General features: G+C 41.2%; 1 protein-coding gene across 17 annotated transcripts in view; it reads left to right on the plus strand.

Moving 5' to 3' along the window:
* The first annotated feature begins 507 nt into the window (after positions 1-507).
* Positions 508-23,224, plus strand: part of shtn3 (shootin 3) — a 32,144-nt gene continuing 9,427 nt past the window's right edge. For 4 of the 17 annotated variants that reach the window (XM_076890164.1, XM_076890166.1, XM_076890177.1 and 1 more), the window contains exons 1-8: positions 508-788; positions 5,786-5,849; positions 18,466-18,560; positions 19,321-19,492; positions 19,696-19,793; positions 20,021-20,102; positions 20,273-20,367; positions 20,963-21,109. In XM_076890164.1, the coding sequence (XP_076746279.1) occupies positions 708-788; positions 5,786-5,849; positions 18,466-18,560; positions 19,321-19,492; positions 19,696-19,793; positions 20,021-20,102; positions 20,273-20,367; positions 20,963-21,109 (834 nt within the window). In that variant the 5' untranslated portion in view covers positions 508-707. Of the gene's footprint in view, positions 789-3,899; positions 4,148-4,903; positions 5,194-5,785; positions 5,850-6,723; positions 6,872-18,465; positions 18,561-19,320; positions 19,493-19,695; positions 19,794-20,020; positions 20,103-20,272; positions 20,368-20,962; positions 21,110-23,224 lie in introns of those variants that run through there. The other 13 variants (XM_076890153.1, XM_076890163.1, XM_076890170.1 and 10 more) reach the window with 10 other exon arrangements.

The following is a 23,224-nucleotide window of genomic DNA, read 5'->3' on the forward strand; positions in this document are numbered from 1 at the left end:
TGTGATTACAGGAGCTGTGCTCACATACCCAGGATCTGAAGCAGACAGATCATCCAACATGTTAACTGCAAAATTAACTGATGAAAACAGTACAAAGGTTAAAGTACCACATGTGCTGTCAGTGACTGTTTAAAATGAAGAGTGGAATCCCTATTTTAAATTGTGTTTTAAAAAACGTTTTGAAAATCAGGTTAATTTGGAATTTGAAAATGGTTTTTGAAACAAGGTTTTTATTGACATTTAGGTCTTTTCTTTGTGAAATTCATTATCAAATTGAAGTGTTTATTGATCGATTAATAATTCATTTTGAAAAATGTATTTAAAAATAGTGTTTAGATTAAGTGATTTAAAAATCAATTCGAAAATGAATTTACAAGTGCAGAAATCATTTTATAAATTATTATTTAAGCACAGAATTCTTTATTTCGATGTGTGGCTATTGTGGTCCTCCATAGAAGGAGGCGATCAGGGGAGCAGGATGACGCTGTCAGTGAAGGGAGGAGGAAGAGGAGGAGGGTCCTGCCCGCCGGCAGCAGCATCGTACTGAGCCTCTCTCCATCCCATGTGCTGCAAAGGGAAGAAAATGAGCTCACGTTCAGACATGTGCTCCTAGAATTTCAGCTCTGTTCGGCTTTCCTGTTTTTTAAAAAAAATATAGCTGGTGATAAGAATACATCAGCAGCCTGGAAGATAATTTGTCAATCAAAATGCTTCCCTGCTCACCATCCGCGCAGATGGAGGGATGCGAGGAGGAGGAGGAGGAGAAGGACGCACACATGCAAACAGAGGTAAAATGACACAAACGTCTCCTGTGCTGACTTCCGACACTCCAAATCAGCGTGTGAGAGGCGAGCATGCATGCGTGAGCCCGAGCGGCTCTGTTGCCCTTGTGGGACATTTCGCCGCCCGGCTTATGCTAGTGGAGCTCAGACATCAAAGAGCCGGACCCCTCCCTAAATCGTGCTCTTCACGCCATTTAAGCGAACTGAACCAGTCAGTGAGGAGAAATGATACGAGTAGCACAGCTACATCTTCCTTCATGGGGAAGTTTCTGAGTTTAAAACACGCTGTGTGTCTTTTTGTGTAAAAATGTGCGGAGTGAATGAGGCTGCCGGTTTATTCTGGACCGTGTGTCTTACTGCGTGCTCCCTTACAATAGACAGAATGAAAAACGCCTTAAATCATGTTCTCACACCACCAGGGCTTGGCTATGACCCCAAACACCTGCATGGTAGGGGTGGGCACAGGGGAAGTGAACCCCAGACCCCATTTCAGTGGTAATGCCTTGCTCTTGGAATTTAGTTGCCCCACCCTTTGACCTCCAAGAGCGAAAAATATGCTTAAAGTTGAGGTGGGAACAAAACCATCAACCTTTAGTGCTTATTCACCTGCTTCTTGCCCCCTTTTGATGGCTTTATGCCCACTTACTTACTGGGAATCGGACCCTCAAACCAAAGTGTATCAGTGCCTTGCTCTAATGTTCAAAGGCAGTAATGGATCACTAAGCTTTATGCTCGATCAGAGTCAGGGTTTCATCAGAAAATTCTGTTTTAGCACCATCTTCTGCAGAAAAATGTATTTGTAGCTGTTTTGTGGGTGAAGAAGAATGGAAAAGAGTCAGAGTCTTACTCACATTCTAATTTAACCTGCTAATATTAAACTAGTTTGCTTTAGTTTCTTCTTGAACTTTGTAAAGAATTAAGTTATAATCCAAGAACAAGAGCAGAGTCTTAGGGTCGTATTGCAGTTTTTATAGGTTTCAGCTAAATTTCCTGGTCTTCATTTGACTCAGGCACTCTCCCAGACACCCACCTCAACCATGATCATACAGTTAAAGATCCACACTTTAGCCGTACTCTGGTAATTACTGTATTGGCTTATCAAGGCCCAGCTGTGAAGCCTCAAGCTGGATTTTTAAATGCATGAGCGAGGTGTGGATCCAAGAAACACAGCATGATCACTGCAAAGAAAGAAAAGCATCTACATTTTAGCTAAATCTACCTACCGTTTACAAGGATTCAGCCAAAAGAAAAAAGCTTAACCTTCCAGGTATTATCATATGTGGACCATGTTTTAATACTGTAATTGTCTCGGTGCAAAGAAAATGAAAAAATATTCATAATAACAGTTTGTTTCCATTAAAATTAAAAGGAAATGAGAATCAAATAGCTTGGGACTGCTACTCTGATAGGTGGGGAATAGGTTTTTTGTCGTGGTCGGTGGGAAGTGCAGGAGATCGAACCGCTCAACCAGGCAACCTCAGTGCCTTCCTGTGTGCCGATGAACCGGCTGCCCTCACTGTGCTCCTGAGGGAAATCTAAGCTGACAGTGTGTGAGGCTGCAGGTAGAGCCGGGCAAAAGTGGGACAAGTGCTTCCTGCTGCTGGAGGAAAGAGAGAGAGAGCACGAGCGAGCGAGTGAGCTGGATGCTGAATGTCCTTTTCGTGCTTTTTTATCTGAGGAATGTCCGTTTTGTCGCAATTCCGCCCTTTAGTGGCCTCGAACTTTGACCACTGATATGAGATCAAGCACCGTTTTCCTGTTAGCATCAGAACACCATGAACACATCTGTGTCACTGACACAAAATAGATCCAATCAGACTGTGTTCATCTGTTTGTAGAACTTTTTAGGTCACATCTGTGAAATCTAATGTAAGGGGAGCTGAGGATGGTGAAGCATCAGTTTAGGGCTACACCCCAAGAACAGTTTAGGTTCTTAGAGCTCAAACCAGGAAGTGCTGGTGTCTGTCGGTCCTAGATTTTAATGGAATAACATTTAACGGGTTTAAGAATTCCAGAAATTAGCCCAGTTCTCCAAGTAGCTGAAGTTACACCTCTGACATCAGTGTGTGCAGGTGAAATGTGTGCAAATAGGTCTTACATTACAAATCACAAGACAAGCGAGCACCAATTGTAAGGAAAAAAAAGATCCCATCCATCCCAGAATTTATATCCATATGTGGGATTTTGCAGTGTTGTTACTTCTCTGTTTTGTCAAGTGTTGGTACGTCATCCACAAAATGTCCTCCATCACTGTCAGAAACACCAAGTAGCTTTAGGATCTTCAGTGGAAAATGTGGTCAAATGTGTCCCTGACCGCCTTGTTTAGTGATCTAAATGACCAAAGAGCTATCTGTCTTGGTGGTCATTCATGATCTAGTCTGCCTGCGACTATAATACTAGGTCATTATGGCCACACAGAGTGAAACTAATGGTGCTCTGTGAAACTCATCAAAGTCAAAAGTTGGTTCATCAGCTGCCAGTTGCTCTGTAATGGCAGATTAAGTCAAATAACTAACATTTGTTGGAACAATCACAGAGTAAATAAAGAGTAAGGGGGGAAGCCACCAACATTAAGTCACCCAGCGGTTTGTAGAGTGTTACGAAGCTTCAGGTTTGGCCTTTCATCCGTCACCATCTTTGTTTCATTTAACCTGCATCATGAGGTGGAGGTGACTGAAAAAGTCTAATCCACCTTTCCAATCCCAAAGCAGCCACACCCTGATGCAAGCACAGCTTCATCTCCTGTGGATCAGAAGTAGAAAGAATAGAGGCTTAAGATGCCTTTGAGCCCTGTGCACACTCTGTGGAAACAGCCAGTCTGTGTTTGCATCACACCCAGCTGCTGCATCAGTCAGATGCTTCTCCTGTATTTACCAGTGACTGATGACCACCTGAACACAAACCCCTGATGAGTACAGTATGGTCACCGTGGGATTTGTCCAGGCTTTACAAGCAGACAGTAACTGCCTGAATGCATCTTTAAATTGCTGATGGGCAAGCGAGGATGGACACTAAAAGCCACAAAGGAGACATCATCTTCTATTTCTGAGAACTATAAAAATCGAACGTCTGTAAGTCCAAATGTTTGAATCATCAGTCCTTGAAGGAGCCTGTATTTGGGCCACCAGGAAAATTCACTTCACCTTGACTGACTATAAAACTCGTCCCCAGCTTCTGCCTTTTGGCTCATCTTATGTCAGTCCATCTGAAGTAGTTACCTCCAATGACTGTGCTAATGACATGCTGCATGTGGACATACCATTTGGCCTAAAAGTTCATCATTTTAACCTTGTATTTGGCATTTCCTTATGATGCGCCTTGTCACGTGTGACATCACTGCAGCGGTCCGATGGAGCGTGTAAAAGGTAAATCTTTTTAACGATGCACTCCCTGCAGAGGGTCTGATTCTGATGAATCTTCAAGGTTTGGCTGTTGCCAGTTTGCATCAGTCATATGTTAACCATTATGTTTGTTTCACTACATTGCTCCAGAAAATGAGCTTGAAGCTAATCAGTGTTCTCCAGTATGCAGAGAGTGATGTTTCATGCAGTGCATTTGTACTCTGGAGGTTGTTTAAACCCACAGGGAGACGTTTCTTTGCCTGTGTACTTTTGTTTTTTGCTTTGCAGGAGATCACTGAAAGCTTTACGAGTTTCAATTACCATTTTAAATTAATTGTGTGCAGAGCACAGCAGCACAGCAGATACTCTGTTGGTGGCTGTGGTCACTCAGGAGGGCACTTTACTTCTGTCCTGTAACAGGGAGGAGATATGAATGATGGGATGATAATCCAACAGTTACTTTTCTGCTCAGTGAGCAAGCACAGACACATATCTGAGAGACGGCTGACTAGAAAGAAACCGTCATCATCCCAAAGCTTCTTGGGGCTGCTCTTTTATTCACACGATGCCACCACACACCTGGCTTTACCTGTTTGATTTAGCAACATGAATCCTTTCATATGTCAGGCAACTCTGTCAATGTTAGTAATACGGGGAGATTCTAACCAGCTGTGCGTGTTTTTCTCAGTCAGACTAGAAATACATGTTTGGGTGTGGTGGAAAAGTTGATTTGTCTTTGAGTGTGCATGTTGAGTTTCTGTTAATCTGTGACGTTTGCAGCTGCTTTCATTTTTCCAACATTCAAACGCGGCGTCTCCTCAGCTGCTTGTCTGAAACACAGCACAAGAAGAGACAGTGGATGCGAAAATAAGCAGTTATGGCCTTTCTGGCTTTTTCTATGGTGGAAGTCAAGTCAGCAGGAGCAGAGTGAGTCAGTCTGTTATCAGAGGTGATGGGCTGTCAGTGTTATTACAGAAAGCCAGGCAGCATTTTAAGACGATGGAAGAGGGCAGCGCAGCCTTCAGCACAGAGGGAAATCGGGCAAAATGAACGTTTATCTGGAGGACGTGGTAGGAAGGAAGTGCTTGTGATGCTTGTGTTAGCTGCTAACACTGTCGCTGCAGTGTTCTAAGCATTACTTCATATTAGCCACATTCAGAAAGGATTAATATTATTGTTGGATTTTAAACGTTGGTGTCACCAAGTAAAGTAATGCCAGTGAATCTTAGCAATCACAGCTTGAGAATCACCAGATACATGCAGCTAATCCTGCAGAAATATTCTACAGTGGCAGCAAGGTCATGGTTCGTACCCGCCTAACGTGTGAGTGTTTCTGTCAGGGTTCTTTGTGTTCTCCCTGTGCCTGTGTTGGTTCTCTCCAGTTTCTCCAGCTTCCCCAAAGGTGTGCGTGTTAGGTTAACTGGTGACTCTCGATTTGATGTAGGTTCTGAATGATTGTTTGTCTGATGCACCAGCTTCCAGGTACTGCTCGTTGTTGGCCTGCTGAAAGTGTTTCAGGATAAAATCGCTGCTTTGTCACAGCTGAGTGTGTAAACTGTTGTGTGTGTGTGGGTGTAACTTCACTCTGCTGATATCAGTGACCTGTACGTTCAGCCTGTTGTGGAACACGATCTGATGGGTTGACCCTGCTGTCTGCTCCAGCAGTGCAACAGACTGACGGAGGAGAGAGACGAGGCAGAGAGACAACTCAAACACATCAAGAGAGGTGAGTCCAGCTTGTTTACACCTTCTCAAACTCTCAAACACACAAAAAAATGTGTTTTGAAGCAGGAAATGAAATTAAAGAATCTTTGCTAAACAATAACCTTCAGCAGCTATAACAACCAATAATGGAGTGACAGACATTTATTCTGCAGACATTAGTGTTCTATAGAGGATGAATAATACCAAGTCATCTTCTTACTTTTAAAAGCAGTCAACTCTGAAAAACCTTTACACATATCCCATCAGAATCAGTTGATTGTTTTTTTGTGCAAGAACTTGTATATCCAATTTTTTTTACCTTGACTTTACTATGAGTATTTTCCCAGTTACAGGTCCTAAAAGTACATGGGTGTGGCTTCGAATTTTTATCAATGGTTTTCAAGCCTTATAACTTTATAAAACAGAAGATATCTATACCAAATTTCCTGGTCCTAAAAACAAGCTTTGTACCATGGATGTTTGATCTGTACCCTGAAGATCCAGCTACTCCTGGCATTTCCTGTCTGCTCACTTTGACCTTGGGATAAACTGGTTTAGAGTTTCTGGATCAGCCCATATTCATTAATAGTTTCTAACTTACTACTCATTTTTCTTCACCTGTCAGTTTTCCATTTAGTAAAGTCCTCATCCTCCTAGAGGTTGCAGAAAACTATAATTATCATTTAAAAGTAAAAAAAATAAAATAAATGGTGCCATTAATGCTTCAGTGCACACAGACAAATACTTATGTCCAGATATCAAATACCACAGAGCAGCCTGACACCTCATCCCAGCGAGCCTTCACTTCCTCCGTCCCTCTTCGCGTTATTCATCTGTGCCTCTGCTGGTATGACATCACCAACACCTTGTCCTCTGAACAGGTGTGTTTAAGAGGGTGTCACCCGTTTCCATGGTGACTCTCAGTTTAGTCAGCCAGTTGTAGGGGAGCACTTTTGTTCTGAGGAGTTTAACTCCTGATTCTAAAACTGAGGAAACTGCAGCACTTACCTACGGCTCCCATGCCTTCCATGATTATTCACAGAGGTAAGAGAAGGTTTACTGATGTTTATCTATTATAGAAGCATGTAGGAGTCAAGTGTTTGCATAGCTACCTGATTATGTGTGGGATGGATAAATTAGTGGTGCTAAATGTCTGTTTAGGATGCTAAAATTCAGACTACCAACTTTTTCATATTCAAAAGGCTTATATTCGATATTCTTGTAGATTTAGCCATATTAACGAACACACAAGCCAACATTTGTCTTCCAAAAAGATTACATTTTAATTATCCTTTTGTGTCTTAGAGAAGCGGGTCAGTGATGTCAGTCGGTTCAGTCAGCTATGTGTATGTGGGCGAGCTGTTATTGTCCAAAGGTAACAGGAGAACCAGGCGTTCTCCATCTGTGGCTTGTCCTCAGGTGACGTTTCAGTAAAACAGGCCGATTCAGAGTCATCGCCTACCTCCCCTAACTACAGCAGTTCTTCCTAAATCTAACGGTGTCGTGTCAATGTCTGATTTAAAGATATTTTTGTTTTACTGAGCTCCTTTGTTGATTTAATTTAAGTGGAGGCATTCAAATGATCTTACCAAAGTTAGTGTCCCCTGAGGATGAACTCTAATGATGCTGTCAGGGCTCATACTCTACATCTGGTGTCACCACAGGGCATGACACTGTATTTTTTAACCTTCTATGAACATAAGTTAACAGCTGTTGGATAGATTACTGAGAATTTTGATAAACTCCATCTTGGCCCCCAGAGGATAAATCCTAATTCAGCTGACATTTCCCTGCCTGCCATCAGGTCAAACATTTTATTTGACCTTTTAATTTGCACAACGTGGTCATCTACATTCGTGATCCTGCAGTGAGACTGACCTTTTGCATTTTTAAGCATTTAATGCATTGGCATTAAATTTGGCGCACAAGCATGATCCCAGCAGCATTATGTTAATCATACTGGTGATTTTTACTGCCTGGCATCATAAAGTTATAATTAGCGTTACCAGTTATTGGGTTTATGACCAGTTAACAGCCTTTTCTTTCCTTAGTGTTCTGTGAGAATGATTAAACTGACACGCTACAAGCTAAACTAAGATTGCAATCATTGCAGAGATCATTATACTTAAGCATCAGCTTTAACCCTGATGCACCGTTTGTGTTATATAATTAAGAGCACAGAGCTGCCATTGTGTCTGCAGACTTTCAGTCGGTTGTAATTTTGTCTAACTGAGCCAAGCACGAGCAGCTGTTGTTGGGGCGGGGCCTATGGCTAATGGGGATGAAATAAATGAATAAATTAACAAATATTTGTTAGTTTAACTGGCGTTTAAAGAAACATGAGCTGAGTTATCCAGCTGGTGTTTTGTTGAGGTCTTCAGTGACTGTCAGATATCGCAGTCCTCTCCTAGAACTCAATAATATTCATATTAAATGGTAATGATGTGGCAGTTTAAAGTGCACGGCATGCTCCTAATGGAAGGAAATGATTGTCTTTCATATTTTGCAGTTTAAAGTAGAGTCAGTATACAATACAACGATCGGCAAAAGCGTATCATTACACACACAACAAAGAGGCCTTCCTGTTTGCAGTCCTTATGTTTAACAGGTGCAAATTAAAATCTGGGTGTTTAAAATTTTTATCAGAAAGGCTTCTGTTCATTTGGGGATTTTTCTCAGAGCATTTCATGGGAACCTGTGAGAAAAACATATTCTAGTCTTTTAATCCGACTCAAACCTCAAACTGCCAGGAAAGTGTCACAAACTTGTCATCAGCAGCAAAACTGGACCTAAGATCCTCAGCAGTGTCAGCAGAATGCTGATCCTCCTTTTCACCATGGGTCTCATCACTTCACACACCCAGTCTATCGTTCATTCACTCATTTATTCATTCACCGCCTTCCCCCAGAGAAGACAGCAGTCGCTCTTGTCATGTTATTCTCATGAATTATTAAAACCTCCTGACATGAATAATTCAGCAGCAGAAAACTGGGGACGGACGAGGGTGTGTGTGGGAGGGGGGTGGGCTCATCTTGCCTGACTCTTTATCCACTGTGGTCCTTGAAAGGCCCTTTCTACCTGTTCCTCAATAATTGATGACCGTGCTGTAATGGCTTTAATGAGGGAGACTTGGCTGCCTGGCAGGTACTTGATTTTGAGCTCTTTTGGAACTCAAAGGCCAGTCTGAGATTAAGTGAGCATAAAACAGTGAAAACATGACCCGAACCGGAGTCTCTGTGAGATAATAAACTGGCCTCAGTGACGGAGGATCCTATTCACACTGAGAGCAAACATAACTAACTGACTTTATTACAATCCTGTGAGTAAAGTAACAGAATACGTACATGATTATGATACTCACTCAACATTTCACATTTTTGTATTTTTGTTTAATTTAAGCATATTTCTGTTATTTCTGTTATAGTTTGAGACCAACTATATATTATAGTTGGTCTCAAAAATGATTGTGGTTAAAAAGTCCACCTCGGCATCACTGTGTTTGCTTCTACTGCTGTTACATTTCTTCTGTGAGTGCAGTTTTTATAAGGTATTTTTAAGGTTTTAATTTTATCTCCATTTATTGATTCCCATTGTCATTGTTTAGCATAAAAATTTATCAGTTAAATATTTGTTCCTTTTCACAAAATCAGTCTCTGAGTATTTAATGTTTGTTGCTTATAAAAGTTGCAAAAAGCACAGAGAAGAACAACAGCGTGGAAGATCATGGGTTTGATGAGAATGCTACTAATACACATAAATGTGTGTGCAGGTGATTATAACGAGGCTTACTTTGTGTAGAACTGTCCCTCTAGTTGGTCTGTGAGATATCCACATTCTAATTTGGAGTGGATTTTAATGTGTTGAGAATTAATTGTTCCAAAAATCTAAAAATCTAAATACATTTCTGTTGTTTTCCTGTGACTGGACCAAAGATAGTCCAGGCATAGCTGCCCTGTCTCGTCTGGTGCAGCGTTGTGTCATATTCCATGGCAGAAATTGTGAGTTTAGTCCAAGATTACTTCTATAAATATGTTTGCAAGCTGACAAACCCTAAAGTAGGAATAACTAAACAGATTGCAAAGGTCCTAACATGTTTCCTGCAGCAGCGAGCACTGAGGAGCATCATTTAGGAGGAGGTGATCTGTTAGAAGGTTTCTTTCCCTTTATTTTGCTTTTCTTGAACCTTATATTTTCTCTGTTAAAATGGAAGCTGCCCGGCGCCCTCAGCTCTTTTCCTGAACCTTTCAGCCAGTAGGAAGCAGGCGGAACTGATGTCTCACAGTCTGCAATTTATTCTCTATTAAACCAGTGCAGCAGAGCAAGTAAAAGAGCACAGGAGCAGAGTGACAAACCTGCCTTCCTGGGAGGGATTTTGGCAGCAGCCAAAATTTGTTTGAGCTCAGTTAAAACCAAAGAACAATGAAAAACTCCACAGAACAGAAGACAAAAGAATATGTGAAATGCAATGAACACATCAGCAAATAAACTTTAGAAAAGAGACAAAAATATATTTCTATGTTCTTCTTCCACCAGTGCTTTGCATCACCTACTGTAATGCTGCATGTAGCTGGAGGCCAACTGTGCAGCACTCAGCTTCACAGGCTGATTGCCTGCAGTGTTATTATCATGTGCAGCCTAGTTATCCAGTCTACTGTACTTAGATAAAAGCCTGTGGCTGCACTTTCCATGCATTCGAGTACTGCAGGAAGTACTGAAATTACATGCTCAGAGTCCACAGAGGACCTGTGACCATGTGACTCTGGTAGAAACTTTCAAACTACATGAAATCAGGACCCGGGCATAAATACGATGAGCACAAAGGATCCGACACTCAAAAACAGTACAGAAAATAACAATGGCATCAGATTTAATCACAGATTGTGCCCTAAAGCATTGAAGCTGTTGATCATGTTCACAATGAACTTCTAAAGTTAAAACATAATTACACAATTAGACATTCAGTTATCTACAGCTTAGCTTAGTGTTGGAGCTTAAACGCCACAGCTCTCTGTCCTCTCCAGCATTTTAACCCTGTTTTAACACTGCGCTGGGATTTTGCTGTTACGCACAGATGAATGTCCAAACCGTTGGCTAATCCTCCAAATCTTCTGCCGATAACACAGACCGCCACTAAAGCGGCTTTACCAGCTGCAGTTCGTCGATGAAAAACAAAAGCCTGCCTCTGTTTTAGCTTCAATTGTCACAGGTTTTAACAGCACGTCATTTATCTCATGAGGCCCTGAGCTTGGAGGAATTACTGACCCAGAACAGCTTCTGCAGGACAAAGTGTGTCTGTGAGAGGACAGCCACATGTTTTATTTCAAACTGTTCCTGTGATGCTTTCAAAAAAGATGAATCGTCTGCTCTTCAATCCTTCAATCCTTATCTGACAAATGATGCATCATTTTTCATCATTTGTCATGATCTCAGTCAGCATGAGTACGCCATTTCAACTCTTTGGGGTTCCAATTTATATTTAGTTAATAAATAACATCTTTAAACTCCTAATAATTCATATTGGTAGCTTACAATTTGTCACCAAAAGGTTGATTCTGCTCATCTGGACGTAGCGTTTTCAGTGGGAGAAACGTTTCGTCACTCATCACTTATTTAAGCTACTATCGTCAGTGTACGCACACACGAGAAAAATAAAGGAGACACAACAAGCAGGGTCGGTGTGTCGCATTCTGCTGGATAAAATGCTGAGCATGTGGCACAGCTATATTACATTAAATATGGATTATAAAACCTACACATATCCACATATGTAAAGACATCCTCGCAGACATGTGGAGATAGAAATAAATTAATTATGCATGGTTTAACTTTAAAACAACGTAAACAGCCACATTAATGGTTTTTCAATAGAGGAAAAAAATAAAAGAAAGAAGAGGAAGAAGCTTAACATTTCTCACTGCACATTATTAGGTGTGGGATTACCGGGAGATCCAGAGACTGCACCAGCTGAGGGTTTCTCCTGTAAAATAACATTTGAAAGCTATAAATAGCTGAGAATGAACTGTTTGCTGCGTCTGACCCGCAGAGCTGCAGCTGAGCTGCAGTGAAGTCAAGTGGAGGACGATCCGCGGTGGCATGTGGGCTGAAGCAGTGTTTAAAGGGACCAAAAGAATCCCTGAGAGATCTCTGAGGGTTTAAATGAGTCTCTGGATTGGAGGGAATCACACACCCAAAGCCCATCCACGAGCATTAAACATTGAATGAGGGATTAAAAAAAGATCCAGAAGCCTTCCCTGTCTCCCTTCTCTCTCACGTCATCCTCACTGCTGCTTCCTCACCCATACCCAGGCCCTTATGTAAGCATGGCCGACACTCTGGGTCAACATCTTCTGCAGCTGAAGCTTTTCTGTTTGCAGCTCTTGGCTGCTCAGAAATGTGTGGATGGATTTTATTTGGTCAGAGCTCTAATCAGCACTTTTCTTTATTCATTTATTACTTTCATCTTATGATAGGTTTAGAAACAGTTAAAAGATGATGTTAACCTAGCTTTATTAGTTTTTGAAAAATATGTACTTAATAGTTAAGTGGTTAACCAACAAATACCATCCATCCATTTTCTGCTGCTTTCTTGGGGCGTGGGGATATAAGACACAGCGCTCACTGGTCCTCTCTCAGCTTCCCAGGACAACCAAGGATGCAATGTCTCCTTCCCATATGAAGGAGCTCCCCGCCCCCGACGGTGTCCCTAGGGAGTTGCTTTGGGACTCCAGGGTATATGATCTATTGTTACAGGCCTAGAATTTCAAGGCACGGCCAATTGGAGGATCAGACAAAGCGCCTCTTCTTTTTGCTGATGATGTGGTTCTGTTAGCTCCATCAAGCTGTGACCTGCAGCCTGCACCGGGGTAGTTTGTAGCCGAAGGTGAAGTAGCTTGAATGAAAATTGCACCTCGGGTCAGTTGGTGCCCATATCACAGGCCTGCTTCATTTTTAGAATAATTTATAATAATAAATCAAACTCAAAAAACCCAGACCTAAACATTTACATGATGAGGTACATGAGGAAACTATTTTGTTTGGGTCAGTTTATTTATTTGCCCCAACAATTTTGCTGTGATTTTGTGCCTTAAAAATAAAATTACTCTACTTTAGAGATGCTTCTCATGTTAGTGCAAAGCACAAGCCCTCCTGTCCATGTATATAGGACAGAGGCAGATGTGTTGGAGCTTTGTTTTGGGTCTCCTCAGAAAATGGTTCCTTCCCCTGCTCCTCAGCCTCCTCCTGATGATGTAGTTCAGCTTTATTTCCTGGTGAAGACGATCATTTAAAACAGAGCCCAACAGGATCGATGTCATCATTTCTTTTAGCAAAAATATGTTTGATTCAGATCTACACAGATTAAAAAGCATGATTATTTGTGGTTTTGTAACATAGTTCTATAGTTGTTGTAGTATCTCCTCCAGTGCTCTGTTACTATTCTGGATCAGTTTCCCTAACAAATGTGTTGCTTTGCTTTAAAGGAAGTCATTTTTCGGTGGTCTTTAGATCAGATCAGTGTCTAAGCCGAGTGACTGATCCACAGCTGGAGCGCGACGTCCCGCAGGCCCTTTAAATCCAGCTGTTTTTGTTTACGCGGAGCTGTTGGTATGTGCCCAGAATGCATCATCAGGCAGAGAAGCATTAGTCATGTTTCCTGCAGGTCTCACCTGACTCTAAAATGTAATAAGCTCAGGTGACCTGAAGGCATCAGCGACACAGAGACGGGTTCAGCTTGTGGTCACTGTCATCATCGAGGGATTTCTATTTTCTTCTCATTGTCTGATATTACTCTGACATTTTTTACACATGCAGATTTTTTTCATGCAGCAAAAACTTTAAACGTCACTTCTGTTTATGTATTTGTGAAAATGGGACACCAAGGAAAGGCTTTGAAGGACATGCATGGATTGGTGAAATTAGAAGTTAGACTTTACTTTTTGTTACAAATTAAGGAGAAAATATTGTGTATAAGTGTTATTAGGTGATATTTCTGATCACTGTCTGGTCTGGGCACGCCGGCTGAGCTAACATCTTTTAAAGATGACAATCAGGATAAGCTGACGATGTATGTTTCTGCATGCCAGCAGACGCGAAGGTTTCACTTACAGCAGCCTAACAACCGGTCTGGCAAATGATGGAGCAGCAGCCTGTCATTAACTGCTCCGCTCATGTGCTGTGTTATGAAGTCTGCATTCAGCTGGTGATGGAAAGTGTTACCCTGCACACGCTGAGTGCTCAAATACAGGTTATTGAGATTCCTGCTAGGAAACAGTGAACGGGATTCTTCTGTCATACTGCATGTGACAACCACAAAGCAGCTTCTATTGTGCAGCTAGCTTCTGTTAGGTTTCTGTCAAGTTTGTTTCCTGAGTTTTGTATTAATGAAACTTTATGGTGTTTGTTTGAGACGCTGCTGGTGTAAGCTGGTTCACAAAATATAATACAGATGCATCACAGATACGCTGTCTGTGCCTCTAAAGTGAGAGAGTTTGGTTGTAATTTGACAAAAATTAAATTCATAGGACAGTAAAAAAAACATTTTCTATGACTTTACATACAAAAACATGTCAATTCAAGTTTTAGGTTTTTCATTTAGCACAAAGAGCAGGTCATTTTGTGTGATCCAGGCTGTGTAAATGATTCAGGGAGTAACTGTGTAAGACTCATTTAAACTTTAGATTCTTTAAACTGAGTACTCTGCAAACCCTGAACGCTGATCTAGTTGAATTGACCCTGCATGCTCCCTGTGCTGTTTACGTGCATTTAACTACACATTTCAGCTCTGCAGACCTCAACTGTGATTGGTCTGTGAGTGAGTGGCTGTAGCTTCAGAGACAGAGCAGGTCATCTATTAGTTAAAAGGTTGGTAGTTTGATCCCTGGCTGCTCCAGTCTGCATGCCAAATATTCTTGGGCAAGATAGTAACCCTGAGCTGCTCTGATGCAGTCGCCGGAGTGTGAATGTTACACAGAAAGCACAACCATAGGAAAAAGGCATGCTGTGTAAAGCACTTACAGTTTTTTCTGAATGCTTAAACCCTAACTGTGATTCCTGTAGCACAATCTCTAAAACTATTCAGACTTATAGCAAAACCACTCACTGAGTTTGCAAAACTAAAAGCACAAAAACTGCTTTGCACTCAGTTTGCAATTTTGTAACACACACTTTGCAAAACTGTAGGCACAATTCACTGCACAACACTCAATTACCAAATTTCCAACACACTCCTAGCAAAAGCATACACATGTATGGCTATCATTAACACTAATTTGCCAACTGTCTGGCACACTTTCACATGTGAAAACTTCTTTAGATAATTAGTTCACTTTGCAATCAGCCTAAGCACTATAATACAGGTAAGCTGTGTGTGCGGAGTACAATGGAGGGAGCAGAAAGAGTGAGAAGTAGAGGAGGCCGAGGAAGAGGACGTGGAGGTGAAGAAGTAGGATGAAGAGGACGACAAGGACAAGGAGGAGCAAGAGGAAGACGAGGAGGGGGGAGAGGAAGATGAGGAGGGGGGAGAGGAAGGGTAGGAAGAGTAAGAAATAGAATTGCTGATGACATCAGAGCTACAATAGTGGACCATGTAATCATATGCCAATGAGAAACACAACAATACCATTGATGTAAAAATACTGAAATTGTTACTTTACAGAATTGCTAGATGACCAGATGCTGGGGGCAGAGGAAGCATGTTCACTGCAGACCAAGTAACCCATAGAGTCATTATGGTGATTGCAAATAATCCTATACTTGGAAATAAACACTTGTGTTTGTTTTGATGTGTTTGAATAAACACCAGTACTTGAAGTTTGGATCCCTCTATGCTTATGGATCTATGACAGAAGTATGAGCTCAAACTGACACAGAGAAAGCAAAAGCCAGATGTGTTTTGTATTCATACCATCAGTGTGCAGTTGGCGCATTGTGTGCTTAGTAGATGATGGCTTGTGTGTACTGTTTGATACGGAAACACCATTTTTACGAAGGTGTGAAGAGTTAATCTAGCTGTGTTTGCTTTTGCAAGAGAACTACAATGTTTTGATTATTGGGTGACAGGTTTTCTTATTTGTGTGAAGAGTTTTGCAAAATTAGCAAATAGTTACAAAAAATGTGCTTAAGCAAACAGAAAAAACTGTAAGTAGAGTAGAATTAGAAGAACCAGAATGTATTCAGCTTGCTCAGTATGCCAGTCTGTGTATACTTCTCTCCATCCTTTATTCCTGTAAAAGTAAGTTCTGTTCTTTCATATTTTAGCGCCAACATGAACTTTTGAGCTTCAGCAGAGGGATGCAGGCTCACCAGCAAGTACAAATACAAAAAATACTGAATGCTGCCCACTACAGCAGCTGTTCACTGCAAAGGTGTGGGTTACTCTGGAGTCTGACAGAAGTGTGCCGGTTTCATCTGTTTATGCCACTTCTCTGTTTCACACCACAGACAAATATGCCCATAAATATTTTGACCAATGCTAAATGCTACTGCAACAACAACAAAGAAAGAGGACAGTACATCAGAGTTATTACAGAGTCTCTGTGGCAAATGAGGAGGAGGAGGGCAGGAACACATTTCCTCCTGCCTTCAGCTGAAGGAGTGAAGAGTATAATTAGATTTGGAGCTTGTATATTGATCAGGAAGGACTGTGTGGAGCCAGGATGTTAGCAGCAGCTTCCTGTTGGCTCTAATACAATCCAGCGCCAGCTGCTGAGAGAGCCCAGGACTGACTGTGTCGCAATACCAAAACTTGTCATGTATTTCAGCTGTATTTGAAATACAGACTTTAGATTTACAGTTTTTTACAGACGCTAGGACACATTTCTCAATACTTAGGTCACGTTTGCAAAACTCCTCACACAGTGAGCACAACAGAAGTCTATGTGGGCTAAACTGAGGACCAGTTATCATTGTTTTGGCACAAAATGCATTCAATGACTACATCTCTCAAATTTCATGAATTATCTTCTCACTCAGACACAACAACTGCCAAAAATCTTTGTACGTACAGGACATTTTGCATGTGCTTACATACTGTTTTCAAAACTGTTAAACTTATGGCCAAAACAATAACACAATGCAAAACTTGAAAAGACAGCAAAATCCAACAGCAATATTTTATTGAAACATATTTTAAATCTAAAAATGCAGTTTAACCAGCCACAGCTGATTCTCATTGTAGATGAACATCTACACAGGTGTTACTCCTTCAGTCTTTCAACTCCTTCAATTCTGGCAGCCAGAAGATTCTTTCCTAGATGACATAAGATGTGATGTGGATGAGAATCTGTGGCCAAATGGAGAAGACCGAGTAGATTAGCATTACTATTGTATGTGTATCAGTGGATGGTGTGTATACAAATTCTTGTATTTTGGGATTACTTAGTGCAAAAAAATAAAAATACATAAACAAATATTAACAAATTCTGCATGATGTCTGATTCATTCCAGTAACATATATTGAAATTATAAACAGAGATGTGTCCTTGTTTTACACAAGAAAACACTGTGTAATGCTACATGTTGTTAGTGTTTTTTAGGTCATTGTTTTGTGGGTGACAAAGTGTGTTTGTCGGCTGTCAACCTTTGCTAGTGTTCTGGAAGAATGAGTTTATTTGAGACCTGAATGAAGTGTTTTGGTAGTTGTAGTGCATTTTGAATGTGAAATGAACTGCTTTGCCAAGCTGAAGGTCAGTTAGGAGGATTGTGTGAAGAGTTTTGCAAAAGTGACCTAAGTATTGAGAAATGTGTCCTAGCGTCTGTAAAAAACTGTAAACTCTGGGGATTAATCATCAGAGCTCTCTAACCAGTTACACCCTGAATGCAGCAGAGACGACAGCACAGTGAGACGAGTTGAGCTTTATTTTGACACGATAGCAAAGCTACTTCTCTCCTCTCACTCTCCATTTTTTTCACCAAGTCTCCAGATCTGGGTCATTTTAAAATAACCCAGGAGTCGCAAAGGCTCGGTGACACGTTCGACAGCTGTGAGCGTCTAACAACCTCAAGCCTGCTTCTTTCAGCTGTTTGTGTTAGCAGATACTCTCTGAGCAAAACGACACGGCACGATGCTCTGCATGCTTCTTCTCTTCTCTGCATCAAGGAGACAGATACTCACTCAAAGGACCTTTCAATGACTCACTTTACATGTTTAAATATCTGTCTTTCTGATTGGTCAAAACCTGCAACTCACTGTGGACATGCCATTGTTCGCTTAAGGTTCAATAAAGGTTACGATCTGTACTGGAAACCTGATTTTTATTATGTTCAAAGGTCGAGTAGCTTCAACTGCATCTGTGTGCGTCTAAATAACAGTCGCTTGCAGCTAAAGTGAAAATTTGCTGAGCACTGATTTTATTCACAAATCTCGAGGTTTGATGCTTTTTTTGAAATGATGTTTTAATATTGGCTTCAGACATTAAAAAATGGTCATCTCTGTCAAAGTCAATTCATTCTGTGAATATTGTGTAAAACAGTAACAATAAAACCATATTTATGTACTTGCATTACTTATGCTGTGTTATTACTCAACATTTAGAGTATGAAAGCAAAACTGACACTCTGTGTGTGTGTGTGTGTGTGTGTGTGTGTGTGTGTGTGTGTGTGTGTGTGTGTGTGTGTGTGTGTGTGTGTGTGTACTCCTTCAGTGTCTCAGATGGTGATTGAGGAGGTGAGTGTTCTGCAGACTCAGCTGGAGATCGAGAAGTCGTGTCGGGAGAATGCAGAGGCCCTGGCCACAAAGGTTGCACGCAAACACGCACACACACACACACACACACACACATACGCTGCTCAATAATCAATGCTAAGATTAGAATTATCAGGGCTCAGCTGGCAGTATCAGGAGGAGTGAGTCAGGATGACTGTGCACAGAGACGATTTGACTACATTATCTGTGTGCATTAATGCCTCCACTGCAACAGCTGTGTGGTTACATTAATGATGTAGTAATATGTCTAAAATACTTAGAACAGGTACAGCGATGATGGTGAACAATTATACAGTTTAAAGGTACGGAACAGATTTTCATGTTGATAAAAGTACTAATAATGCCTTAAAGTGCTGTCACTTTCTATCATTTCTTCCACAAACTGTTTGTCTCTCGCCTCCTGTTGCCGATTTAGTTTCTGAATAAATGAACTGATCGTTTGTCCAGTGTGACGCCTGACATACATGATGCCTGCCCAGATTATTATTATTGACTAAAAATAAGTTCTAAAAGACAAAAAAACAACAACAAATCATCATCACAGAGCATTAGAAACATCTCAACTCATAAAATAAAAGCAACGTAACCTGTCAGACCAACTAATGTTGTAAATGAAAAGAAAATAATCCAGACCAGAGCAAAAATTATTATTAAAATCTATTAAAATCTAAATGCAGTAAACAGGAAATGTGTGCTTCAGGATTGATCCCGGTAGTTTGTGATCTATGATTTCTGTGGCTTTAATCTCACTGAGCTGCTCTTACTGTCGACCCCTGTAACCTCTGACCTGCAGCTGAACTGTGAGAACAGGAAGCTGAAGTACCCGAGTCTGACGTCACGGCCGTGTTTGGACGAGCTGCTCCCCAGCATCTCCGACTGCATCGCGCTGGAGGCCGACGCAGACGCAGCAGACACGGGAGACTGCAGCCCCGACGTCTTCACGCAGTACCATCAGCAGGTTAAAGGTACAGCTCACCAAATGAGGTTCACCTTCCACAAACAGCAGGAACGTGTTCTGGAACAACGTTTTTGTCATGGATTCATTTTTACTCATTCATTCTTGCTAATAATATATTTTTAAATCACTGCACTTGATGAGTTTTCCAATACACTCCATAATTCAGCTGCTAATCTGAATAAATGAATATACTTCACTGTGTTTGCTCAGAGCTGAGGGAGACGGTGAACAGCTTGTTGGAGGAGAAGAAGAATTTTGTCTGTCAGATTCATGACCAGCAGCAAAGGATAGAAGAGCTGATTACACAGGTGAATACTGCACAGCACAAACATTACTGTTTGTGACATCATGGGTCACGTGATTAGTTTGTTTCTGGAAACATTTTTTCAGTCCAAACCTTTCTCTTATCATACAAGCTTAAACTGTGGGTCAGTGTCTCAATAGTCATGAAGATTTCATAAATAAAAATAGAAAGAGAAATAAAGTTTTTGTTTTTAAGACGTTTTCTGTGTGTTTGCTCTTCCACTGCGAGCAGTCAGAGAAAGATCAGACCGAGATGAAGCAGCTTCGTGAAACAGTCGAGCAGCAAAGCAAAACCATCAAGAGATTTAACAGAGGTGAGTCGAAATAAACTGCAGGCAAAGAGCAACTTAATGCAAAGCAGAGAGCTGGAGTAAAAGCACAAGTAACCTCATTCAGCATCACATTTATGCTGCTATGCTAATAACTCCAAACCCTTAGTGTAACATCAGTGCCTTTCTAAACATGCCCCCCCCTGTATCTGCAGTCTCCATGATGGCAGCTCAGGAGTACGAGGGAATGAAGGAGCAGCTCGACTTGGAGCAGAGCCTCCGAGTCAAAGCTGAAACTTATGCACACGAGGTAAAGAGTGAGTCACAGAAATGCGGCTGTACAGTCAAACACCTAAAGAAGCTTAAAATCTGCCTTTTCCTGTTTGTCTTGGCAGAGCAGAAATTTGAAATATGATTCATGGTGGAATCAAACACTGCTTCCAGTTTTCCAGCTGGCAAACACAATGACTAATCTTTCACTACGTTAATACATAAAAGCCATGCTTGCTGCTGCGGCTGCTGTCTCACCACAGCTGCAGAACTTAATCTTCATATTTTGCATAATCGGCATTTGAGAGTTTCTCCAATTCGTTGAGAGCACTTTGTGACTCCCACAGTTTTCTAAAGTCATTCATTCTGATAATCCAAGCTGAGCTTTGCTGCTGCTAGCTTCAGTGATAAACAGTGAACTGTGTTTCTGTGCTTGTAACTGATGTGTGTGTTAATATTGGTGAAATGTCCTGAATCTGGTTTTTACTGATCTGAAAAGTGAACAGTCTGTGGGATTAAAGCAGATTCTGTGCTGGTTTGTTTAGAGTAAAGATTCACAGACGGGCATTTCCTTCTCTCTTTCTAAAACTTCCTTTGTTCCCATTATCCTCATTATCGTCCTCGGTTTTCTGCAGATGCTGGTGAAGCAGAAGGAGGCCAACAGGCAAAGCATGCTGCTGCTGCAGAGTGCTGAGCCCAGCGTTCAGCTACTCAAAGCCCTTGAAGACGTTGCTGCTGTCACCAAAACCCTGGAGGAGGAGCGACTGCAGCATCAGCAGAAGGTAAAATATGAAGCCTCTTCTTCTGCAGCCTTAATTTCACTGCCAAGAAGGCGGAGTTTCTACTGCTGGAGCTGTGTGAATATATCCTGAAACAAGCAAATATGATCATCGTGCATGGTTAAGGATAATAGCAGAGGTGTGATTTTGTTGTGTTTACCTGTGAAATCATGTAGAGCAGTTAAATAATACTCTCAGTCAAAGCGGTGAGTGAGAGCTGTGCCTGTGCTGAAATATTTCCGCTGTGCTGAAAGAGTTTAAATATCTAAATTAAAATTTTATATTATTTTTCTTGTGTGTCTTGTTGTGGTTTCACTTCCGGGCTTTGCATTTTGTCTCTAGTTCCTTTTCTGATCTTCTCCACCCTCATTGGCTCCATCTGTTCTCAGTTCCTTCTGTAGTCCTGCCTCGGTGCTTCCTGGAGATTCTGCTTTTCTGGACATTTTGGAATTTTTGTTTTGATTTTTAAATGAGTTAAATCGGTTTAGCACTGAAGCTTGCTCTTTGCTAATACTCTTCTTTGGTTTGCATGTTGATCAGACAGTCCAATATATACCAATAAACAGAAAATATGCACATAGTCTGAAATGACACAGTCTACAGTACTACATATTTCTTGTAACATATTTCACACCGGTCCCATCATGACCTTGACTGAAGGAAAAATAAATACTGAAGGAGGACATGCAGAGGGTTGGTGTGACAGAGGAGGATGTTGGGATAGGGTGTGATGGAGGAAGCTGTGGCGACCCCTAAAGGGAGCAGCTGGAAGAAGAAGAAGGTTGTTAAAGGTTGAGTTTTACAGTTTTTTCTGAATGCTTAAACCCTAACTGTGATTCCTGTAGCACAATCTCTAAAACTATTCAGACTTATAGCAAAACCACTCACTGAGTTTGCAAAACTAAAAGCACAAAAACTGCTTTGCACTCAGTTTGCAATTTTGTAACACACACTTTGCAAAACTGTAGGCACAATTCACTGCACAACACTCAATTACCAAATTTCCAACACACTCCTAGCAAAAGCATACACATGTATGGCTATCATTAACACTAATTTGCCAACTGTCTGGCACACTTTCACATGTGAAAACTTCTTTAGATAATTAGTTCACTTTGCAATCAGCCTAAGCACTATAATACAGGTAAGCTGTGTGTGCGGAGTACAATGGAGGGAGCAGAAAGAGTGAGAAGAAGAGGAGGCCGAGGAAGAGGACGTGGAGGTGAAGAAGTAGGATGAAGAGGACGACAAGGACAAGGAGGAGCAAGAGGAAGATGAGGAGGGGGGAGAGGAAGATGAGGAGGGGGGAGAGGAAGGGTAGGAAGAGTAAGAAATAGAATTCCTGATGACATCAGAGCTACAATAGTGGACCATGTAATCAACCGTGGAATGACCCTGAGGGTAGCTGGCCAACGGGTCCAGCCTAACTCGAGCCGCTACACTGTAGCAAGTACCATAAGGACATCTTGAAATGAGAATCGGTTAGTACAGTCACTTCGCACAAAGATTTGTAGCACTGCCATATGCCAATGAGAAACACACCAATACCATTGATGTAAAAATACTGAAATTGTACTTTACAGAATTGCTAGATGACCAGATGCTGGGGGCAGAGGAAGCATGTTCACTGCAGACCAAGTAACCCATATAGTCATTATGGTGATTGCAAATAATCCTATACTTGGAAATAAACACTTGTGTTTGTTTTGATGTGTTTGAATAAACACCAGTACTTGAAGTTTGGATCCCTCTATGCTTATGGATCTATGACAGAAGTATGAGCTCAAACTGACATAGCCTACCTTGTGCACAGAGAAAGCAAAAGCCAGATGTGTTTTGTATTCATACCATCAGTGTGCAGTTGGCGCATTGTGTGCTTAGTAGATGATGGCTTGTGTGTACTGTTTGATACGGAAACACCACTTTTACAAAGGTGTGAAGAGTTAATCTAGCTGTGTTTGCTTTTGCAAGAGAACTACAATGTTTTGATGATTGGGTGACAGGTTTTCTTATTTGTGTGAAGAGTTTTGCAAAATTAGCCAATAGTTACAAAAAATGTGCTTAAGCAAACAGAAAAAACTGTAAAACCCTCAGTAATCCAAAGCAAGAGTACATGTA

The sequence above is a fragment of the Maylandia zebra genome, linkage group LG2 (assembly GCF_041146795.1).
Source record: "Maylandia zebra isolate NMK-2024a linkage group LG2, Mzebra_GT3a, whole genome shotgun sequence".
Lineage (NCBI taxonomy): Eukaryota > Metazoa > Chordata > Actinopteri > Cichliformes > Cichlidae > Maylandia > Maylandia zebra.